Genomic DNA, 21,211 nt, shown 5'->3' with positions numbered 1-21,211 from the left:
ATGAACAAGCTATCCCAACAACTTTAAATGGAGGCAGTCTACCTTTATGTGGCTTGATAGCAGCCTTTTTCAGTTCTTCTATATCAGAGCTCAGACCAGAAGAGAGAGAAGCAGCACTAGGAGCCAATCCATTTGTGGTATCAAAAGAAGCATGCTGATAGGAGAAAGCAGGGTGACCAAGATGAGCTCATCACTGTGTTGCCTCTTCATCAAAATCTGTTTACAGGCTGGAGACAGGTCCATCATAGTCTAGGCTTAGCCTTCCAGGTTGGTTCATGACCATCATTCAACCCATTTCCTCTAAGGACATTGAATGGCAGACAAGAAGTAGGATGAGGAACAGCTGCAGATTTATTCGGGGACATTCACACTTGTGAATGTACCCACTACGATTAAATGCAAGAACCCCAGCGGGGGGCTCCCGGTGCTTACTTGTGGGAGGCAACCCAAGAAATGCAGTGGAAGGCTGCTGGCTTCTGCAGCTAATTGCAGCCATTCGCATGTAACCATTTATTTAGCGATCACCTGCGAGTGATCAGCCCTGGACACACAGGCTGTATCAGCGATCACATGCAAGCGGCCATGTTTAGTCATCTCCCATTGCTTTCAATGGGGCAGAATCCCACGGTTAATTTCCAGGAACCCCCACTGCGGTTCTTGTATCTAATCGTTCTTGGGTACATTTGCAAGTGTGAACAAAACCCTTAAAGGGGAAAGAAACCCATCAATCTGTTTCCCAAAACCGTTACATTCAAGGCATACTGTGAATAATAACTGTCATAGTTGCTTGTGCCCTCAACTGAACTGTCAAACCATCATATGACTGATGTCATAACTGGTCACATGTGCAGTACATGGCAACTGCAGATCAAACCGAGGCTAAGATGGCAGCTCCCTTGGCTGTTAAGTAGGGTTTAGTTCCACTTTAGGGTACTGCAAAAAAAGTTGTGTTTTTTTTTTTTTTTTAATTTTTTTTTCAATGGATTATTCTTTTTTCAGTTCTAGTCTTAAGATGTTTTACATGTTTTCACTAAACGTGTAAAAAAAAATGTTTTAGGATGCAAAAATGGGAAAGCAACAGGTTTATGTAAGACTAGCCTCTTATTTGGTTAAAAAAAAAAAAAAAAAAAAAAAATTAAAATTAAAGTTGCCCCAAAGTATGTTTACGATCAATTTTCTTTGCAAATGTGATGGAAACAATGATAAAAGACCAGGACAATGTTTGTAGGTAATACATGTTTATGTAACACCTATGAGTAATGATGGTGATAATCAATCACAACCAAGAGGAAGGAACTGCCACAAAACATAAGTATGCAAATTAATAAAACTTTATTTTATAACCAAATCTAAAACACAAACTCAATTGCAATAAGCATTGTAAAAACAAAACCTGTTGCATAGATTCATGAAAGGAAAAACAGAACAGTTAAAGAACATCTCATCCTAAATCTTTTTTTCGAGGGTGTGAGGAGTGGAAAACAACTTTTGTTAGGGTTCCATTATCATCTTTGTCCAGTTGGGAGATTTTCCCCTCACGTTTTGTGCTGTCACACCCTGACAAAGTGTGAATAGAACAGTAAGTGAGCAATAAGGGGTGTATTAAAAAAAAACAAGGCTATTTGTCCTGTGTAACTGTATTTAGATTTGTTTGGTGAAAATGGGGCAAAATCAAATGTTCTCAGACTATTTCCTCTGCACTTTGAATTTTAAAGTGTTACTAAACCCACAACAGTAAAATCAGTCTGTATATGCAGTAAAGCATGCTTGTTATACTCACTGTGGAACCTAAGGGGTTAATCCTCTGCATTGTGTAAAAAGGCTGTTTGATCCTGTCTGCTCTGTACCGCCTCTTCTTCAATTGTCCATGCTGATAAGACAGACTGAACCCGTAGCCCTTTTGCACATGCTCAGTTTAGTGTGTGTTGCTGGAGAGGTTTTTTTTTTCTTCTTAGGAGAGTACATGTGATCAGCACAGGGCCAATCAGCACTGTGTAGACAGAGGGTCAGGGGTTTTGCGTCTTCCTAGAGGAGAAAAAAAACTCCTCCTACAAGCTTTAACCAGTGCTCTGCTGAAGTCACAAGACTGCTCTAACTGCTGATGAGAAAATGTATTTAGCAGTTTATATTTACTAAAATAATTGCATTTCCGTGTTCTTATACTGTGGGAGATCAGATATAGTGAATGCAGGGCCCTGGGTTTAGTAACACAAAAAAAGTATGAATTTGGAAAATACTGCATTATGGCCACTAGATAGAACCAATAAGCATACTTATTTACTCAGTGCTATTTAGTGGCCATAATGCTGTATCATACCGGAACAGTGTGAAAGTGCACACTGTTTATCTTTTCATGTTCAACACTCGAACTGCAGAGGATTTAGCCTGGGTACATTCAATTTTGCCCCACATTTGTACACCGTGAATGTACATGCAGTTTCCCAGGATGAATAGCTTTGAATTTTTTTTTATAAATACACCCCTTTTGTGTTTCTTTTTGAAAAGCCTCCCCTTATACCTCCTTGGGAGGAACAGCAATAGTATCTTGACAGACAGCAATAATAACATGAAGTTCTAACCCTTTACCATTCTATCCAGATCTTAAAATGTTTAGGGTTCAGTTGAACTTTAAAGCTGAAAAAAAAAGTCAGCAGCTACAAAAACTGTAGCTGACTTTTAACCACTTGGCAACCGCACTGTAGCCGAATAACCGCTACAGTGTGGTTGTCCAGTCCTGGGAGGGGGTCATATGGCATCCTCCTAGAACGCACCCTTCCGTGTGCCCCCAGCGGCGCGCACCTGGCAATCTCTGTGATTGGAGGATGCTTCTTGCTCTTCATAAGGGTCTCAGTCTGGGGTGATGGTAGGGGCATTAGGGAGGTTGGGGGGGGGGCACTTTTGTGTCGCAAACCATTACTTGGGAAACACTGCTTTAGAGGCTCCTAACACAAAAAATAATAAATGCACAATTTTTTAACCTACAAGGGGAGATATTCCCTGACATTGGAGAGATTTCCTCTCACTTTCTATTGTGTCTACAATGCAGGAAAACAAATCTTCACAAATCTTCACAGGTGGCTAAAAGAACCTAACAGGAGTTTCAACCATTCCCTATTGTATCCAAATTGATACAAGTATTTAGGTATTTAGGGTTTAAGTATATGTAGTGTTCTGCCATAAGTGAGGATAAATTTAGTTTTTTTGGCTTCACTATACCCAGAAGGGGAAATAAGGATTTTTTTCATCTGGTCAGGGTTTCCCTAAAGCCAGTGATTAAATACTCCTGTCTGCTTCTGGAGGAAGCTTCCACAAAAAAGAGGGGTGCCCAGAAGGCTTTTGGAGCAGTGATAAATTTTGAGGGGGGATTGGGCAGAGTGTTTTTTTTTTTCTTTACTAGGAGGGTTCCTCTTCCCCTGGGGCTGCTGCCCCTGGGAGACAATTGGAGCTGGGAAAGGGGTGCCCAGAAGGTGGTTGGAGCGGTGATAAATGTTGGAGGATTGGGCAGAGTTTTTTTTCTTTACTAGGAGGGTTCTTCTCCTAGAGCTGCTGCCCCTTGGAGACAATTGGAGCCCTTTCTCACAGTTATGGTGACAGTCACATGGGAGCAGCACAGCATACCCGTGGGTTTGGTGCAGGTTAGGTGTGCTCTCCCATAGTTATAATATGTCCCATGGTTTTTGTGCACTTTCTGAAAGCACATCAAAGTTTTTTGGGGAGCTTTCAGAGAGTGCATCAAAACTGCAGGACATAATGGCACTCTATAGGAAAGCACAGCTAACCCACACCAAACCTGCAGGTAAGCTGCACTGCTCCCATGGTGCAGTCAAATCATACCGAAACAGTGTGAAAGTGCTCTTAGTGTGAGAAAGTTATAGTATTGTTCTCAGCAGGTGCTGGGCTGGGGCCTGGAGAAGACTGCTAAAAGATTTGTGCTGGAGGGCATGGTTCTGGAGTCTTGGTCTGGAGAAGGACCTTTGTCTCCTCACTGGAGAGTGCTGTGTAGAAGCTGAGTGTCACAGCTCCTAGGCCTGGGGATGGAAACCTGTCAATCGTAATCTACCTGTCGGTAGATGCCAGGTACATCACAGGGATGAACTCAGGCGGGTTCCGATACTAGTTTGAACCCAACTGAGCTATGCTGCCAGGAAGCTAACAGCCAATCACAGGTTGCAGAGGCTTCCCTGCCTATGATTGGCTCTCGGCCCGCCTCATGTTCCTGCTGTGCTCCATTGGCTGGGCTCTGTTTTAGCCAACCTGCTCTTTGAATTTTTTTTTCTGCCCGAGAGAACTGAGCTGTGCTTGAGGAATGCTCCACACAGCAAGGCAGAGATGTAAAAATCAGCAGTGAAGCACTGTGAAGAAATGTCAGGCAGACAGCTTTCCTTTTTCTAGGCAACAGATTTTCTCCTTTGCTGACACACCGTGAGTAACACCAAACAGAACTGTGAATATTGTGTTCCACCTGCAGTGACGCACATATTTCCCAAGTATTCCTGGGCGAGTGATCATTTTATAGCTGCAGTTTTCCCTCTAGGTGTCATTCCTCCTCCTGTTTTTCAGCAACTGGTACGCTCTGATCTGAAACATCCCCCACCAGTTTCTCCAGTTGAATTTGAAAAAGAGATGCCCAATAGTTTTGATTCCACCAGGGATCCTCTACAGTGGGGATCATCAACCTGTCCAAGGTACCTGAGCTATCTTGCCAGGAAGCTGTCAAAACTGACAGCCAATCACAAGTGGCAGAGGTGTTCCTTGTCTATGAATGGCTGTCAGCTTTGACAACTTCCCTGCGGGATAGCTGTGGCTGGTTTAGACTCATGTCCACACCAGCCGCAGTTAAGTCCCCACCTCGCTGACCCTCCACTGGTAAGACATGGGTGTTGGTGTTCCTACCCCACTTTCAGAGTGGCATAGAAAAGCCACGTGCCTGATATCATATGGGATGGATGGGACAGGGAGGAGGACTAGCGGGTGATGGCACACGGGGAATATGTCCCTGCTTTACATATAGGTAAAATTGCTGACCTTTGACTTCTACCTGCTGAACACTGTACATTGACCTACCTGACTGCCATCCTGCTGACCCCTGGGCAGTGCCCACTGACCTTTACCCAGCTTGCCCTTCTCCTCTACCCTGCTGTTACCCTTGTACACTGCCTTCCTCTGCCCTGCTGACCCCTATAATATGCCCTACAAATTCCTGACCCATGTACACTGCCCTACACACTCGTGACCCCTGTACTCAACCCTAGAAACTATTGGCCCACGTACACTGCCCTACAAGCTACTGACTCCTGTACACTGACTTACATACTAATCTTTTTTTTTTTTATTAAGGCCTTGGTAGCTAATTTCATTTTTACAAAAAAGGGTGTTGCACCCCAGTGAATCCCTGGTGATCTTTCATGTTGTCCAAGTAGATCTTCACCTCTCAAAGGTTGCCTACCCCTATCTCAGGCCATTGAGTAAGACATGATTTTGGGACTCTCTGGTGTGCCTGGTGCTGTAAGAAAGTGAGTTCCATAGGTTACTGTATATATTGGGTCTGCTTTTATAGAGCCCTAGATTTACTGGCCATTCAATAGCATCTCCACTCAAGTCTGCTACAGGATTTGTGCCAAGATGGTTGTCCTGCTGATTTCTGATATTCTTTTGGAGTATCCTGAATGCTTAAATCCTCTCCTGTTGATGTATCTGCAAATAAGATCCAAAAAAGACATCCCCTAGACTGAGCCTATGTTGTTGATGTACTTGGAACTGTCTGTGGCAGGCGCCCACTGTACTGGCAAGGGAGACCTTGACATCTTCTCAGTGACCCCTCTGGGGAGTGAACTCTACATATACTTTAAAAGTTAACACATCCATAGATAACTCCATAACGTCAACACTTGCGGTTGGAGGCTTCCCAACCGCTCCACCTTTAACCTGCAAAGCCAGCTGAGAGGTGTAAACATATGCTACAGATGCTTTGCATTGCAGGATGGCAAAAACCTTCCACCCTGCCTTGATCAGTGGGCTGTACTGCCTGCCGAACAAGTTCACCTGAATAGGGGTTGCACTGAAACCATGTGCAATGCATGAGGTTGTGGCATGGTGCTGAGGGTTTTTAGGGGTAAAAAAGGCAGTGAGAATGAGTTATGTCGCCTGTCTATTGCTTTCTAAAGAGCGATCCACCATGGATCACTCTTGAGGGGGCACTACAAGTGTAAATGAACCCTGAGGGAGCCAACTTTTCAGGGCCCCATCACATTTTTGCAGTGACTTACCGCAAACACGTTTCCAGGCAGCACACAGAAAATTTGGACCTTACTCTTTCCCAGGCATAGCACAGTGCAATGCACAGCAATGAGTTACCTTGTGCACTGCAATGTAGGTCAAGTGTCTAAGTATATTCTGGTGCCATTTCTGCAATCTCCTCCAATAAGAAACGTAGTGTAGTGAAATGACAGGTGACAATAAAGAACTGACAGCCTAAGGGGATTCTGTGCCTTTCAATTTTAGCATAACCCCACAATCCTGTGGACTGAAAATAAAGGCCATCCATCCACCAGGAGCAAGTGAAGTCTAATTATGTTTATTTTGCGTGTTTTATATTTTTTGTGCACTGTTGAGTAAATTGACAATTTATTTTTCTTCTGTATTTATTACTTCACATATTAGACCTATTGCTAAAATGGCAGGTAGTGGAAAACTTTACTCTAAATAAAATCTAGATTACCTGTTCATGCTTATTTGGTAGAATCCTGATCAGTGGCATTCCTTTCTTTCCAAGAATTCCAGAACCCAAGAAACCGCAAATATAATACTGTACTGCATAGCAAGATGGTGTTACAGTGCCACCATCTGGGGAACAACATTATATGCTACTTCCAAGTTACAAAGATATCCAAAATACGGATGCGTTAAGACAAGTTAAGCCCAGGTTCACACTCATGCGGTGCGGCACATGGCATGTGATTCGCATAGGAACCGCACTGCATTCCTGTGAAAATCACATGTGATTTCTGTGTGGTGCAATTTGAGCCATACATTTTGTATGGCTCAAATCGCACCACATCTACACCAAAAAAGTTGAGGACCCTTTTTTTAGTCTGCACTCAAATCGGATTGCATGGCTTTTTACACCCATGTGATCTGATTCTGCACATTGCACTGCGTTTTGCGAACTGATTTTGGGGTGTTAACTTAAAATACAAACCCACAGTGGATAATATCAATGGGGTGGGATTATGATGCGGTGCGCAAATCGCACAGAAACCGGAGCGAATTCCGCACCACACCAGTGTAAACCCAGTAATATATAATTTGGTAGCAGATATGATGGCAGCGTGTTGGTTAAAGAAACCCTGTCACCAGACCATTCATTCACAAAACAAACAGAAATCCCATTGCAAACATAACAAAGTTTATTTCATTGGAAGTCATTTATGTATCATTTTTAAGCATAATAGTGCACTATCAAAAAAAGCAAAAACTTCCACTTCTTTGTATGAATAGTGCGGTCTTTGCAATAACTCTTAGATTGTAAGCTCCAAGGAGCAGGGCCATCCTAACCCTCTTGTATTGAACTGTATTGTTGCTGTATTGTCTCCTGTTATATTGTAAAGTGCTGAGCAAACTGTTGGCGCTATATAAATCCTGTATAATAGTAATAATAATAACCTGCAGCACTCACAAGTCTTCAATGTCCTATGTGAATCCTACAAGTTGTTAAAAAAAAAATGACACTTGGCTGTGAACTTTCCCCACCACCATGCTATCCCATTTTTTGAATTGACTTACCAGATTCTTTTGGTCTTTATTAAATAAAAAAGGTAATTTTGTACTTTTCCATATTGAGAGACAAAACCGCTTTTCTTGTTTTTGATCTTGCCAATCCATTACACACTCAGTGCCTCAGCATCATAGGTCAAAAAGAGAGAAGTTTGCTAATAGCATAAAATCTCTTAATTACATGTAAAACAAATTGACATCACACCTAGAATATGCAATGCTTTATCCAACAACATGAAAGGGCGCAGCCCTCTCACTCTTCTATTCTTTTGAAAGTTGAGTGCATTCCTCACAAACCTGATGACATCACTGGCTATGTGCTTTAGCACTGCAGACTTCCTTGGGAACCCTTGAAGTTGCTGTTTTTTTTCAGGGACTGCACATTTGTACAGAAAAGAGCCATATATAGGTTTATTTTATTAAGTAACATATTTGTGAATATGTTTACATTGAATCACAGGGATTTTATTTTGTTTTCTGCACAGTATACACAGTAAATGAAAAGAGTTTGATGGGAAAGTTAAGTAAAATGGTGGTTTAACAAAGGCCAATATTATAACTTATATGAACAAACCTATAACTTGTCTCCAACTTCTGAAGGTATTGGAAGAAAGGTTCTTTTGGGACCAGGGACAGATGGGGATGGTGTTACATGATACTACGGGAAGCGTTGGTTTCTTTTTTTCTTTTCAATGACTACAATTTTATTACATCTTAACTATGTTGATTAAACTAAGTCTTTGAATAGTGTGACCGCACTGGTTAGGATACTGCAGTTGCCTGCTGCAATGATGTTTCAATGCAGAAAGAAAAAGCTATATAGAGGGAAAACAATTTCCTACAGCATTTTCTCTTTAGCTACCGCTTTTTCTACAAGGTGTGTAATATCAGCAGCACTGGCCATACACATATGGATTCTTTTTGTTCAGCATACAAGCTAAGCCCCAGTTCATGCTATGAATCACATAGGAACGCACTGCATGCTTCCACAGCTGCCTATAAGTTTATATAGATGGGAAGGAGAGAACCAGTAGTGGGGAGTTCTTCTTTTTTTCTTTTTTTTTTTTTTTACCTTTTTAAAGTTTTACTAAACCCACAACAGTAAAATCAGTCTGTATATGCAGTAAAGCATGCTTGTTATACTCACTGTGGAACCTAAGGGATTAATCCTATACATTGTGTAAAAAGGCTGTTTGATCCTGACTTCTCTGCTCCTCCTCTTGTTCAAATGTCCACGTCTTATCTCCTTATCACTCTTGGGAGAGTGCATGTGATCAGCACAGGGCCAATCAGCACTGTCCAGACAGAGGTAAAGGGTTTTTCATCCTCCTAGAACAGAAAAAACTCCTCCTCCTAAAAGTTTTAACCAGTTCTCTGCTGAACACTGATAGAAGTCACAAGACTGATCCAACTGCTGATGAGAAAAAGTGTTTAGCAGTTTATATTTACTAAAATAATTGCACTTCCATGTTCTGTGTATTTTGGGAGACCAGATATAGTGGATGCAGGATCCTGGGTTTAGTAACACTTTAAAGTATTCATTCTTGCCAAAAGTATTGGGACACCCACCTTTACACTCACATGAACTTTAATGGAATCCCAGCCTTAGTCCATAGGGTTCAATACTGAGTTGGCCCACCCTTTGCAGCTATAACAGCTTCAACTTTTCTGGGAAGGCTGTCTACAAGGTTTAGGAGTGTCTATGGGAATGTTTGACTCTTCTTCCAGAAGAGCATTTGTGAGGTCAGGCACTGATGTCGGACGAGAAGGCCTGGCTGACAGTCTCCACTCTAATTCATCCCAAAGGTGTTCTATCGGGTTGAGGTCAGGACTCTGTGCAGGCCAGTCAAGTTCCTCCACTCCAAACTCACTCATTTGTGTCTTTATGGACCTTACTTTGTGCACTGGTGCGCAGTCATGTTGGAACAGGAAGGGGCCATCCCCAAACTGTTCCCACAAAGTTGGGAGCATTAAGTTGTCCAAAATGTCTTTGGTATTCTGACGCCCAAAGAGTTCCCTTCACTGGAACTAAGAGGCCAAGCCCAACCCCTGAAAAACAACCCCACACCATAATCCCCCCTCCACCAAACTTTACACTTGGCACAATGCAGTCAAGCAAGTACCGTTCTCCTGGCAACCGCCAAACCCAGACAAGTCCGTCGGATTGCCAGAGAAGCGGGATTCATCACTCCAGAGAACATGTCTCCACTGCTCTAGAGTCCAGTGGTGGCGTGCTTTACACCACTGCATCCGGTGCTTTGCACTGCACTTGGTGATGTAAAGCTTGGATGCAGCTGCTCGGCCATGGAAACCAATCCCATGAAGCTCTCTACACACTGTTGTGCTAATCTGAAGGCCACACAATGTTTTTGGAGTTCTTTTAGCTATTTACTCTGCAGACAGTTGGCAACTTCTGCGCATTGTGCGCTTCAGCATGGCCTACCACTTCATGGCTGAGTTGCTGTTGTTCCCAGTTGCTTCCACTTTGTTATATTACCAATAACAGTTGACTGTGGAATATTTATTAGCAAGGAAATTTCACAGATGGACTTATTGCACTGAGCTCCTGAGAGCGACCCATTCTTTCACAAATGTTTGTAGAAGTAGTCTGCATGCCTAGGTGCTTGATTTTATGCACCTGTGGCCATGGAGGGGATTGGAACACCTGAATCCAATGATTTGGAGGGGTGTCGCAATACTTTTGGCAATATAGTGTATATAAACCCTCATTTTGTTTAACAATGAAAGATAAAACAAACATTTGTGTATACAAAAAACATTATAAATACCTTTTTTAAATGAATGATTACATACCCTCTGTTTTCAGCAGGAGCTCAGAGAGCTGGGGGAGGAGAAACAGCAGTACACTAATCTTCCCAGCGAATGTCTGTGCAGAGGGTTGTGTATCAGGACAAGTTTGATCATTGGAGAGCACACTGAGTTTCCAGCACAGCTGGAGAACTAACCACACTGTGCTTTCATGCTTAGTGTAGTCAGTTTTTCATAGAAAAGCAGAGGGACTGGCAGGATCACCAGGGATTTCACACAAAGGAAGCAATACAAAGAGAACAGGATACTTTTCTATACAAGTACATTGTACACACAAAGCAATACAAAGAGCAGGATACTTATTTTTATGTAAGTACATGGTACAGCATGCAAATATCAGGAATGTGAAATGTTGGGGTAACATTCTCTAATGTAGAGCATGCATTAGGGTAAAAAAAAGTGTTTTGACTTTAGAACCTCTTTAATGATGTTATACTAAAGTAAGATTTTCTTTTCTAATTTTAGGTCTTCTTCAACCAAATCTAATTGCTTTGCCTCATCAACAAGGTGGTTCATTGCAGTCTCAAACTGGAATGAGCCTGGTTAACCAGGTATGGTACCTTTCTTGCATGCCATATTTACATATCTAGATAAAACCAATTTGGACAACATTTACAATAGTGCTAGAGACCAAATGTCATTAATCAATTTGTGCTTTTGACATAGGCAGTTGGACGGCCCGGCCTTTCAGGTTCTTCTGTAGAACCTCATTTGGAAATAGGACAGCATTTGCATCCTCCAAAACACATATCTGTTGCTCCAGATGAACCCAGTGATTTAGAAGAACTGGAAAAGTTTGCTAAAACATTCAAGCAGAGAAGAATAAAACTTGGCTTTACACAGGTAAGGATGTATTCTTTTGCTGTGGCTACCAGTGCATTAGTGGGCTTATGTATAGGCTACAGGATATAAAATACTACACATAAATATTAATTCAAATTTTATTATTCTGCATGGCATTTACGCAATGATATTGATAAATTGATATTTTACTACAGTGCAATGTTTTAGAACCTACTTAGAGCCTGTGCTTACTGTATATAGCATGGTCATTTTAGTGCTCCCCTAATTTTTGTTGCCTGCTAATATATATTATATACACCATTTTTATATTACTTCATAAAAATTGTATGTATCTACAGATCTTATCTGTACCCCAGTGAAAACCATTTAAAAAGTATAAAGCAACATTGGCACAAAGGAGCATGCATCATAAAGCAACAGTAATTACATTTTGTTTTCCATCCAGTCAAAAGTTAATGGACTTCAACCTTCAGAAAGCCATAGTTGCACAGAAGGATTAAAGTATAAAAGACAATCTTCCCCCACCTTCTACCCTGGCATCCCATGTGGCAATACCCAGGCTTTTAAATATTCCACATAGGCACCTAGCATTGCATTGAGTGGGGAAGGGGTTGTCTGTCTGACTTTGCTCCAATTTTATTTGTTTATTTTAGGTACTTGTATAGTGCCGTCAATTTACGCAGTGCTTTACATTGTACATTCACATTCGTCCCTAACCCTCAAGGGGCATACAATCTACGTTCCCTAACTCACATTCGTACATACACATACTAGGGCCAATTTAGACAGGAGCCAGTTTACCTACCAGCATGTCTTTGGAGTGTGGGAGGAAACCAGAGTACCCAGAGGAAACCCATGCAGGCACAAGGAGAACATGCAAACTCCAGGCAGGTGGTGCCGTGGTTAAAATTCAAACCAACAACCCTAGTACTGCCAGGTGGAAGTGCTAACCATTTAGCCACTGTGCTGCCCATAATTTTCAGGCTGTCTGCTATTCACAGAATTTGACTGCCACATTTATGCTACAGAATAATAATCACAGATTGAAAATAAAATTTACTCTTGCCCAGAAGTGAAACTCTCTGAAGCCCTGTCACATGGTCAAGACACATGGTCTCTGCTAAAGAAGGGAATCCATTTTCAGGCAGAGACTCAGATTGACTTTGTATTAACATCACTCTGCTAAGCCCCTTTGGAAGAGATCAGAGCTAAAGTTAAAGTGAGCACCACTGGATGCTGAAGAATTGCTGTTATGCAAATAAGATAGGGGTTCAGTTTTTCTTTCATGTTACTATTTGTGACTGTGATTTCATCCAATTTCCTCCAAGCAGCTTAAATAAGTTCATTACTGTGATGATGCTCCTTCATTGTCCACTTAGCAGACGAGGCTATATTGCTGACCTGTAATGATGAAAGGTGTGGTCACTGACCTGGCTATGTTGTCTAGCAGGGATATCTGTATCCCAAGACAAGAAGAACAAGATTACAAATTGTTTGGCACATAAGACAGTTCACTATGTATGTATTCTGTTTTTCTGAATGCAGCTTTAAATGGCTGTGCAACTTTCAGACACCTTCTGCTATTTTTGTAAAGATTATAGTCTTATTGGGTTATTCATAATTTAGCTGTCACATACCGGCAACATCCTAACAATTCTAATACCAAGTTTTATATATTCATCTTCTAACAATCTGTACTGTATTGAACAGGACTCGCATAGGGTTGGCAAGATCTCTGAAAATGTGGGTATTGGTTAGCCAGGGCAGGGAATACACGAGTTGTAGTTTAAATTATAAATTTAAGTATTGTACTGAAGACTTCACAACAGCAGTAAAATGAAACAAAATTCCCAAAATACTCAAATTTGATATGTTCCTTACAAATGATGAGGCTGTTCCTAAGACCTCTGAAGTCTTTAACTCCATCTCACAGGTGCTCACTCATCTGAGGTCCGTTCCTCCCACACACAATTCAGCAAACTTTAGGAGCCACACATCAATTCCAAACGGTAAAATGAATTTTGTTGCTCAGCAGGACTGATGCTAGACTATTTTGCGCCCTAGGCAAGACCTGCTACTTGTGCCCCCGCCCCCCCCAAAAAAAAATTAAAAACACTAGAACATATTAAATCAACAAAACACGAAACTGATTTTGTCTTTATTATTGGTGCTGGTGGCATCTTAGGACCCTTATTTTTGCAAATTAAAATAAATTTATCAGTCACGGACGGACTAGATCTGTTGCTGGCAGTGGCAGGGTGGTAGTTGCAGTGACTGGAAGTTGATGGTTCCCGCACTCTGACAGATCCCAGGCTGGAATTCCCCAGGCAAAGGAGGGGTAAAACACTCTGACAGCAGGCAGCTGAACTGAATGATCCCACACGGTGTCAGATCCGACACAACTCACTACCACCAAAACTGACACAGTTCAGCAGGCCAAGCAGGCACTAGAAGAGCAGGCTGTGGGAACGTAATGATGTCATCACTCACTGACACATTGCACAAGTGATGGATGTCTGGCTGGCTGGTTCACACTCGCACATGAGACATCAGAGTCAGACATTACTTTCCTCCGCAGGTGCAGCTCCACCTGCGCTGATGAATGGGAAGAGAAGGGCTGAAATTTTAGTGAGATTTTAGTGAGCGCTACCAAAAGAACAACAAAGAGTATGTGTATGTGTGTGTGTGTATATATATATGTATGTATATATATATGTATGTGTGTGTGTGTGTATATATATATATATATATATATATATATATATATATATATATATATATATATATATATATATATATATGTATATATATATATGTATATGTATGTAGATATATATGTAGATACATATATACACACATATATATGTATTCAAATAAATAAGCAGCTGATACACCGAAAGGCAACCAAAAGAAAACCTCCAATAGTATATATGTTCAAATAAGTTGGTGCAGCGCTAAATAGTAATACATATTAATAAACATACTGCCATGCAATTTCAAATAAATGTGGATAGGTGATATCACCTTAAGGTGATTAATCGTGATATATATTGTACAGCGCTGAGCAAACCCTTTGGCGCTATATAAACTCGTAGTAATAATAATAATATATAGTTCAAAATAATCATGTGGATCAATCAGAGATCACAATTCCAAAGTGTGTGGACGTCCTGATCCGGGAGTGACAACAGGTGCAAGCCACACGAATGGGTAAAAAACGCACTCACCAGATGTGCGTTTAGAATGCACAATAATAAATCCTGCGTCATCAGGTTATAGAAAGGTCATCAGATCTCGGGTCAGGTTACCATACGAGTCACTATCCCAGCTCCACAGAAAAGGTCACCAGAAACCGCTACCAGGTATCGCCATCAGGGTCATCTATCCTCCAAAAGGGCACTGTGAATGATGACACTCACACAGAGTGCCCACTGAGAGACCACATAGTGTGATATTGCTTAAGGTACCTTTTTATTCAAGGATAATAGGTGCAATGGTAAAAACAATCAAAAAGTTCCAAAAGTTACTGACCATGTATTCAGGGTATGCTGTGGTTAGATGTCCAGTTGCTGTTGCCCCCCTGATGCGTTTCGTGCATTGCACATAGTCATAGGGATAAGGGCTTACAGCCTGGGCATCTGTGCTAGTGCTATTTATATTCTGCAGTGAAAAAGCGATTTGAAGCGCCCGCCATCTTGCCGGCTATCGGTGCATGCGCAGATCATCGGCGCCATCTTGCCGACCTACAGCGCATGCGCGGACCGCCGGCACCATTTTGTTGTGGATCCTATATGTGATCCCTTACTTGGAAAACAGTCTCCTCTAATGAGGTGCGGCCATTTTATCGGCAGTACTCCAAGGACAACTGAGAGGAAGCACAGGTCTTTGTCATGAACTGTGCATATAATGGGAAGAGAGACTCCATACAAAAATATCCATCATTAGAGATGAAAGCCTTTATAAAGCTATGGTAATAATAGGGTATTTGCTAATAATCCCCTATGGGCACAAATAATGTGCAAAGCCCACCCTATTTACACATAAATACCAATATGTATTATGTGTAATTAGATGAATATATCAATATGTAAATGTATAAATAAGTCCACATCTTATTTCTTCCCCTTAAAATAATAAGCATAAGACAAAAATAAAAATATAAATAGCACAATTAATGTAATACATATAAATATAATACAGATACATGGTCAGATAAAAATTACACGTATAAAACTGAAATACAAAGTCAAAAGATAAAATATCAACCTAAATCAGGTTAAAAATGCATCAGATAAAAATACATCAGATAAAAATCCGGATTAAAAACACAAAATACATATAATAGACAATAAGTAATAAAACAATGAGCCAATTAAAAGCAATGACGAGGAATACATAATATTAACACCAAAATGTAACTAATTGGATACAGCGGTGTCATTAAAATATATGAATCTCAATATATATATACATATGGAAAACAGAAGAATACTAACTATACGCCCTATTCATCCTAGCTATTATCCAGAAAGCAGTTTAGATCAAAGTCTATGTTCAATCCTCTGGGGTGTAGGGAGCCTAGTTCATAGATCCATCTCGATTCGAGCTGTGACACTGCTCGTTTTTTATTTGTTCCTCGCCAGTGGGCATTGATAATGCCTATGCCCATAAATCTGAGAGACGATGGATCTTTGTTATGATGGATCTTGTAATGATGCGACAACGAATGTTCCCTATACCCCTTTTTTATGTTATTGACATGCTCCTTTTAATCTGTCCCTGAGGCGTCTAGTAGTGCGTCCAACATATTGAAGGTTGCAAGGGCATTGGAGCAAGTACACTACGAATCTGCTTGTACAAGTAATAAAATCCTCAATAATATGATGTTTGCCTCTTGCTGTAGATAAGAAATAATTACTCTTATTCGTATATTTACTACATCGGCAGATGACACATTTTTAACATGGGTAAAAACCTTTTAGGTTAGTGATCATAGTTATGCTTTTAGGAGGATCTACTATATTGGGGGCAATTTTATTCCTGAGTGATGTCACTTTCCGGAAAATGATTTCCGGTTTCTCTGGTAATATAGTACTCAGAATTGGATCAGTCATCAAAATCTTCCACTTATTATTAATAATACTGGCTATCTTTTTATATTGTGTGGAATAGTTAGTTATGAAAGGGCATATCCGCTTTTTTTTTTTGTGTAGAAATGGTATTCAACATCAAATCTGTCAGATTTCCCTATGATGTCAATGGTATGGTTCAGGGTAGATTCATCATACCCTTTCTCAACAAACTTCCCTTTGATTACTGCTTTCTTATAGTATGCATCTACTTTGGTACAGTTGCGTTTGATTCTGGAAAACTGCCCCTTTGGAATATTGCGTAACCAAACGGGGTGGTGGCAGCTGTCCGTTGAAATGTAACCATTTCTGTCTGTTGGTTTGAAGTAAGTTTCCGTCTCTATTTTACCATTGTGATTCATTAATACTAAATCTAGGAAATTGACACTAACCCGACTGTATTCAAACGTGAGCGTAATGTTTGAAGAATTAAAATTCAAAGTGGTGAAAGTTTAATAATGCTTGTTCTTCACTGTTCCAAATGAGGAGGATGTCATCTATATATCTACGATAAAAAGAGAGTTCCGGCCACTCTCTTGCATAGATGACATCCTCCTCCCACCTGGCCATAAAGAGGTTCGCCAGGCTGGGGGCAAATTTTGCCCCCATGGCTACGCCCTTTGTTTGCAGATAAAATTTATGGCCAAACCAGAAATAATTCCTCGTCATTGCGAAGTCTAGTAAAGTTAAAATGAAATCCCTCTGTAGATCTGACATATGGTTAAAATTATTTAAGAAAAATTCAACAGCCTCCATCCCATCTGAATGTTTTATGTTCGTGTACAAAGATGCCACATCCGCTGTGACAAGAAAAGTACACTCATTTGTGGTAATGTTACTAATATCCTGGAGTACTTGTTTTGTGTCCTTTAGGTAGGCAGGGGTCTTTACAAAAAGCCTAAACCTGATTTATGTTGATATTTTATCTTTTGACTTTGTATTTCAGTTTTATACGTGTAATTTTTATCTGACCATGTATCTGTATTATATTTATATGTATTACATTAATTGTGCTATTTATATTTTTATTTTTGTCTTATGCTTATTATTTTAAGGGGAAGAAATAAGATGTGGACTTATTTATAAATTTACATATTGATATATTCATCTAATTACACATAATACATATTGGTATTTATGTGTAAATAGGGTGGGCTTTGCACATTATTTGTGCCCATAGGGGATTATTAGCAAATACCCTATTATTACCATAGCTTTATAAAGGCTTTCATCTCTAATGATGGATATTTTTGTATGGAGTCTCTCTTCCCATTATATGCACAGTTCATGACAAAGACCTGTGCTTCCTCTCCGTTGTCCTTGGAGTACTGCCGATAAAATGGCCGCACCGCATTAGAGGAGACTGTTTTCTAAGTAAGGGATCACATATAGGATCCACAACAAAATGGCGCCGGCGGTCCGCGCATGCGCTGTAGGTCGGCAAGATGGCGCCGATTATCTGCGCATGCGCCGATAGCCGGCAAGATGGCAGGCGCTTCAAATAGTTTCTTCACTGCAGAATATAAATAGCACTAGCACAGATGCCCAGGCTGTAAGCCCTTATCCCTATGACTATGTGCAATGCACGAAACGCATCAGGGGGGCAACAGCAACTGGACATCTAACCACAGCATACCCTGAATACATGGTCAGTAACTTTTGGAACTTTTTGAAAGTTTGTTTTTACCATTGCACCTATTATCCTTGAATAAAAAGGTACCTTAAGCAATATCACACTATGTGGTCTCTCATTGGGCACTCTGTGTGAGTGTCATCATTCACAGTGCCCTTTTTGGAGGATAGATGACCCTGATGGTGATACCTGGTAGCGGTTTCTGGTGACCTTTTCTGTGGAGCTGGGATAGTGACTCGTATGGTAACCTGACCCGAGATCTGATGACCTTTCTATAACCTGATGACGCAGGATTTATTATTGTGCATTCTAAACGCACATCTGGTGAGTGCGTTTTTTACCCATTCGTGTGGCTTGCACCTGTTGTCACTCCCGGATCAGGACGTCCACACACTTTGGAATTGTGATCTCTGATTGATCCACACGATTATTTTGAACTATATATCACGATTAATCACCTTAAGGTGATATCACCTATCCACATTTATTTGAAATTGCATGGCAGTATGTTTATTAATATGTATTACTATTTAGCTCTGCACCAACTTATTTGAACAGAAGGGCTGAAATGCCACAGTGATCAGCAGCTGCCAGCCAACTTGCAATAAGGGACTGAGTCTAAGAGGAACACTGGAAAGAGCAGCAGCTCAGCTGCTACACTGGCCCCAGACATCTGGCATCTTCCTCTGTCATTTTTTCCTCCCCTCAGCTGAAGGATTATTCATGACGTAGCAGCGTCTCACACAGTGCTAGCGTGTGCTGCGCCCAGGCGCCCCTAGGTGGTAATGTGCCCTAGGCGGCTGCCTAGTGGAAGCACTGGCCCTGCTGCTCAGCACAAACGCTCAACCCAGGATCCTTCTTTGAGCATATTTTGCTGCCTACGGGGGGCTTATTTATAGAGCCTGTGTCTGAACGATCCATGTGCTGAACAATAAAGTTAATTTTACCTCTTGCAAGTGCAAGCCAAGGTCATCCAGTGCCCAGGGCAAAGATGGCAAACTGCAGCCACTGGATAGAATAGTTGGAGGGACTCATAACGGTGCACACAGCTTGGAGACCAACTGCATGTAATGGTCGTGTCATGCAATAAAATAGTGTTAATGGTTGTGAAACACCACAGCGTACTGAAGAGTGCACACTCTGTCCCATCAGAAAAATATAGGGCTAACAATTTCAAGGGGAAAAAAAGGCCAACATTGATATAAGGAAAAATATTCCTGTATCAGTAATATCAGCTTAGGAAAAAATGTCCCTGCGTCGGTGTCACTGGAAGGAAAAAGATTCGCTGTGTTGGTGATTTCACAATAAGGAAAAAATGTCCCTGTATTGGTGGTGTCCCTGCAACATGTCGTTGGCATGGAAAAAATGTCCTTGCATCGAGATGCCATTGGAAGGAACAAATGTTCATGCATTCATGGTGTTATTGGACAGAACAAATGTTCCTGCGGTGATGGTGTCGCTAAGGCAGGCCATGGATTATACGATTTTCTTTCCTGCAGCCGTTGGTTGCAAGAAAGAAAATTGCTTGATTCCTCCATCAACACAGTCAGTGTTTGTGGAGCAATCCTTCCCACGAAGCTATTGTTTTCTCCCAGTAGTGAGGAGGGTGCGGGGTGAACATAATGATTCTTGCTAGTGGCTATAGCCACTGGCAGTAATCGCATTCTAGAAATCCGATGTGCTGGTTGTACCCAAGTCGATTGACTTGGGTACACTCAGCCTGCCCATACATAAATTGGCCGTTCCCTGCTGAACCAACCCAGATTCGAACCATCTATGCATGGCTGGCTCAAAAGGAGAAATACCAATGCATTATTTTATGGTAGGAAAAAATTGCTGCTGTGCCAGTGGTGACAGTCTGAGTCAAATTGCTATGGCATCTGTGTCAGTATGATAAAGAAAAGCAGGGGAGCTGAGAGGTTGGGGTCTTCTGTGTCTAGAAATGGACTTGTAGCTAAATTCACCCAGTCTGCCTCAATTAGTTTTTGTCTGCAGGTCCAACCCAAAGCCTAGACAGTTTCCCTAGAGCAATAGCTCAATGCAGCCTGAACTAGAAGAGAGTGCTTACCTGGCTGGCAGTCCCTTGGTCTGAACTAGAGGTGTTCTCTTCTAGCCAGGTTCAAATGTAGCTATCAAGGCCCCTGTTCATTCTGACTCTCCTGTCAGTGAGGCTGCAGCAGAATGCCATGGACATAAGCCCTCCCATCCTCTACATAAAATAATTGCGCCCAGGGCACGTGCCTCTTCTGTCCCCACCCACTTGATCTGGCCCTGGTGTGTGGCTCCAAAACTTTGCTGAGTTATCAAAACCTGATAGTTCCCTCAGATTCTAGGATCACAACACTGTACAATATACAAGCTGGGTGATCTGAAAATGCCTGAGAGTCAGCAGCCCAGTGCAAAATAAAAAGAATCTTCATTGACAGTACGTATTTTGATCAACTCATTTATTACATATCAAGATGTAATTAATAGCTAGATAGCAGACCAGATAATGTGCAATTATGACTATATATATTTCAAATATTCACACAATGCACATAAAAATGTGTTTTTGTTTTTTTTTGTTTGTTTGTTTTTTTATGGTAACAGGGTGATGTTGGCCTGGCTATGGGGAAGTTATATGGAAACGATTTTAGCCAAACAACAATATCTCGATTTGAAGCTCTGAACCTCAGCTTTAAAAACATGTGTAAGCTGAAACCTCTTTTGGAGAAATGGCTAAGTGATGCAGGTAATACACGTATGATTATGTACAGATGAAATTTCAAACATTACATTTATATTTTACATAATGTAGTGTGCATAAAGTACAGATGCCAAATGGGGACAGATATACTTATACTTATACTTATCTTTGGCCTTTTAGAATCTGCTCCATCTGATTCCGCTATGACACAAAACAGCACATATCCACAATTAAGTGAGATGTTTGGACGGAAAAGGAAAAAAAGGACAAGTATAGAGACTAACATACGTCTGACTTTGGAGAAACGGTTTCAAGATGTGAGTATATAATATTTTGTGAGTCTCTGTATTCTGT

The 21,211-nt window shown here is 41.1% G+C and overlaps 1 protein-coding gene across 2 annotated transcripts in view; it reads left to right on the top strand.

Annotated features, from left to right (window-relative positions):
- Positions 1–21,211, top strand: part of POU2F3 (POU class 2 homeobox 3) — a 160,809-nt gene that overhangs the window by 127,190 nt on the left and 12,408 nt on the right. For both annotated transcript variants that reach the window (XM_089678645.1, XM_089678646.1), the window contains exons 6-9: positions 11,068–11,153; positions 11,269–11,445; positions 20,761–20,902; positions 21,038–21,174. In XM_089678645.1, the coding sequence (XP_089534771.1) occupies positions 11,068–11,153; positions 11,269–11,445; positions 20,761–20,902; positions 21,038–21,174 (542 nt within the window). The remainder of the gene's footprint in view (positions 1–11,067; positions 11,154–11,268; positions 11,446–20,760; positions 20,903–21,037; positions 21,175–21,211) is intronic.

Source organism: Staurois parvus, unplaced genomic scaffold, assembly GCF_062004578.1.
Source record: "Staurois parvus isolate SC_StPar_1 unplaced genomic scaffold, SC_StPar_1.0 ptg000207l, whole genome shotgun sequence".
NCBI classification, from domain to species: domain Eukaryota; kingdom Metazoa; phylum Chordata; class Amphibia; order Anura; family Ranidae; genus Staurois; species Staurois parvus.
This window is presented reverse-complemented; position numbering and strand designations above follow the sequence as displayed.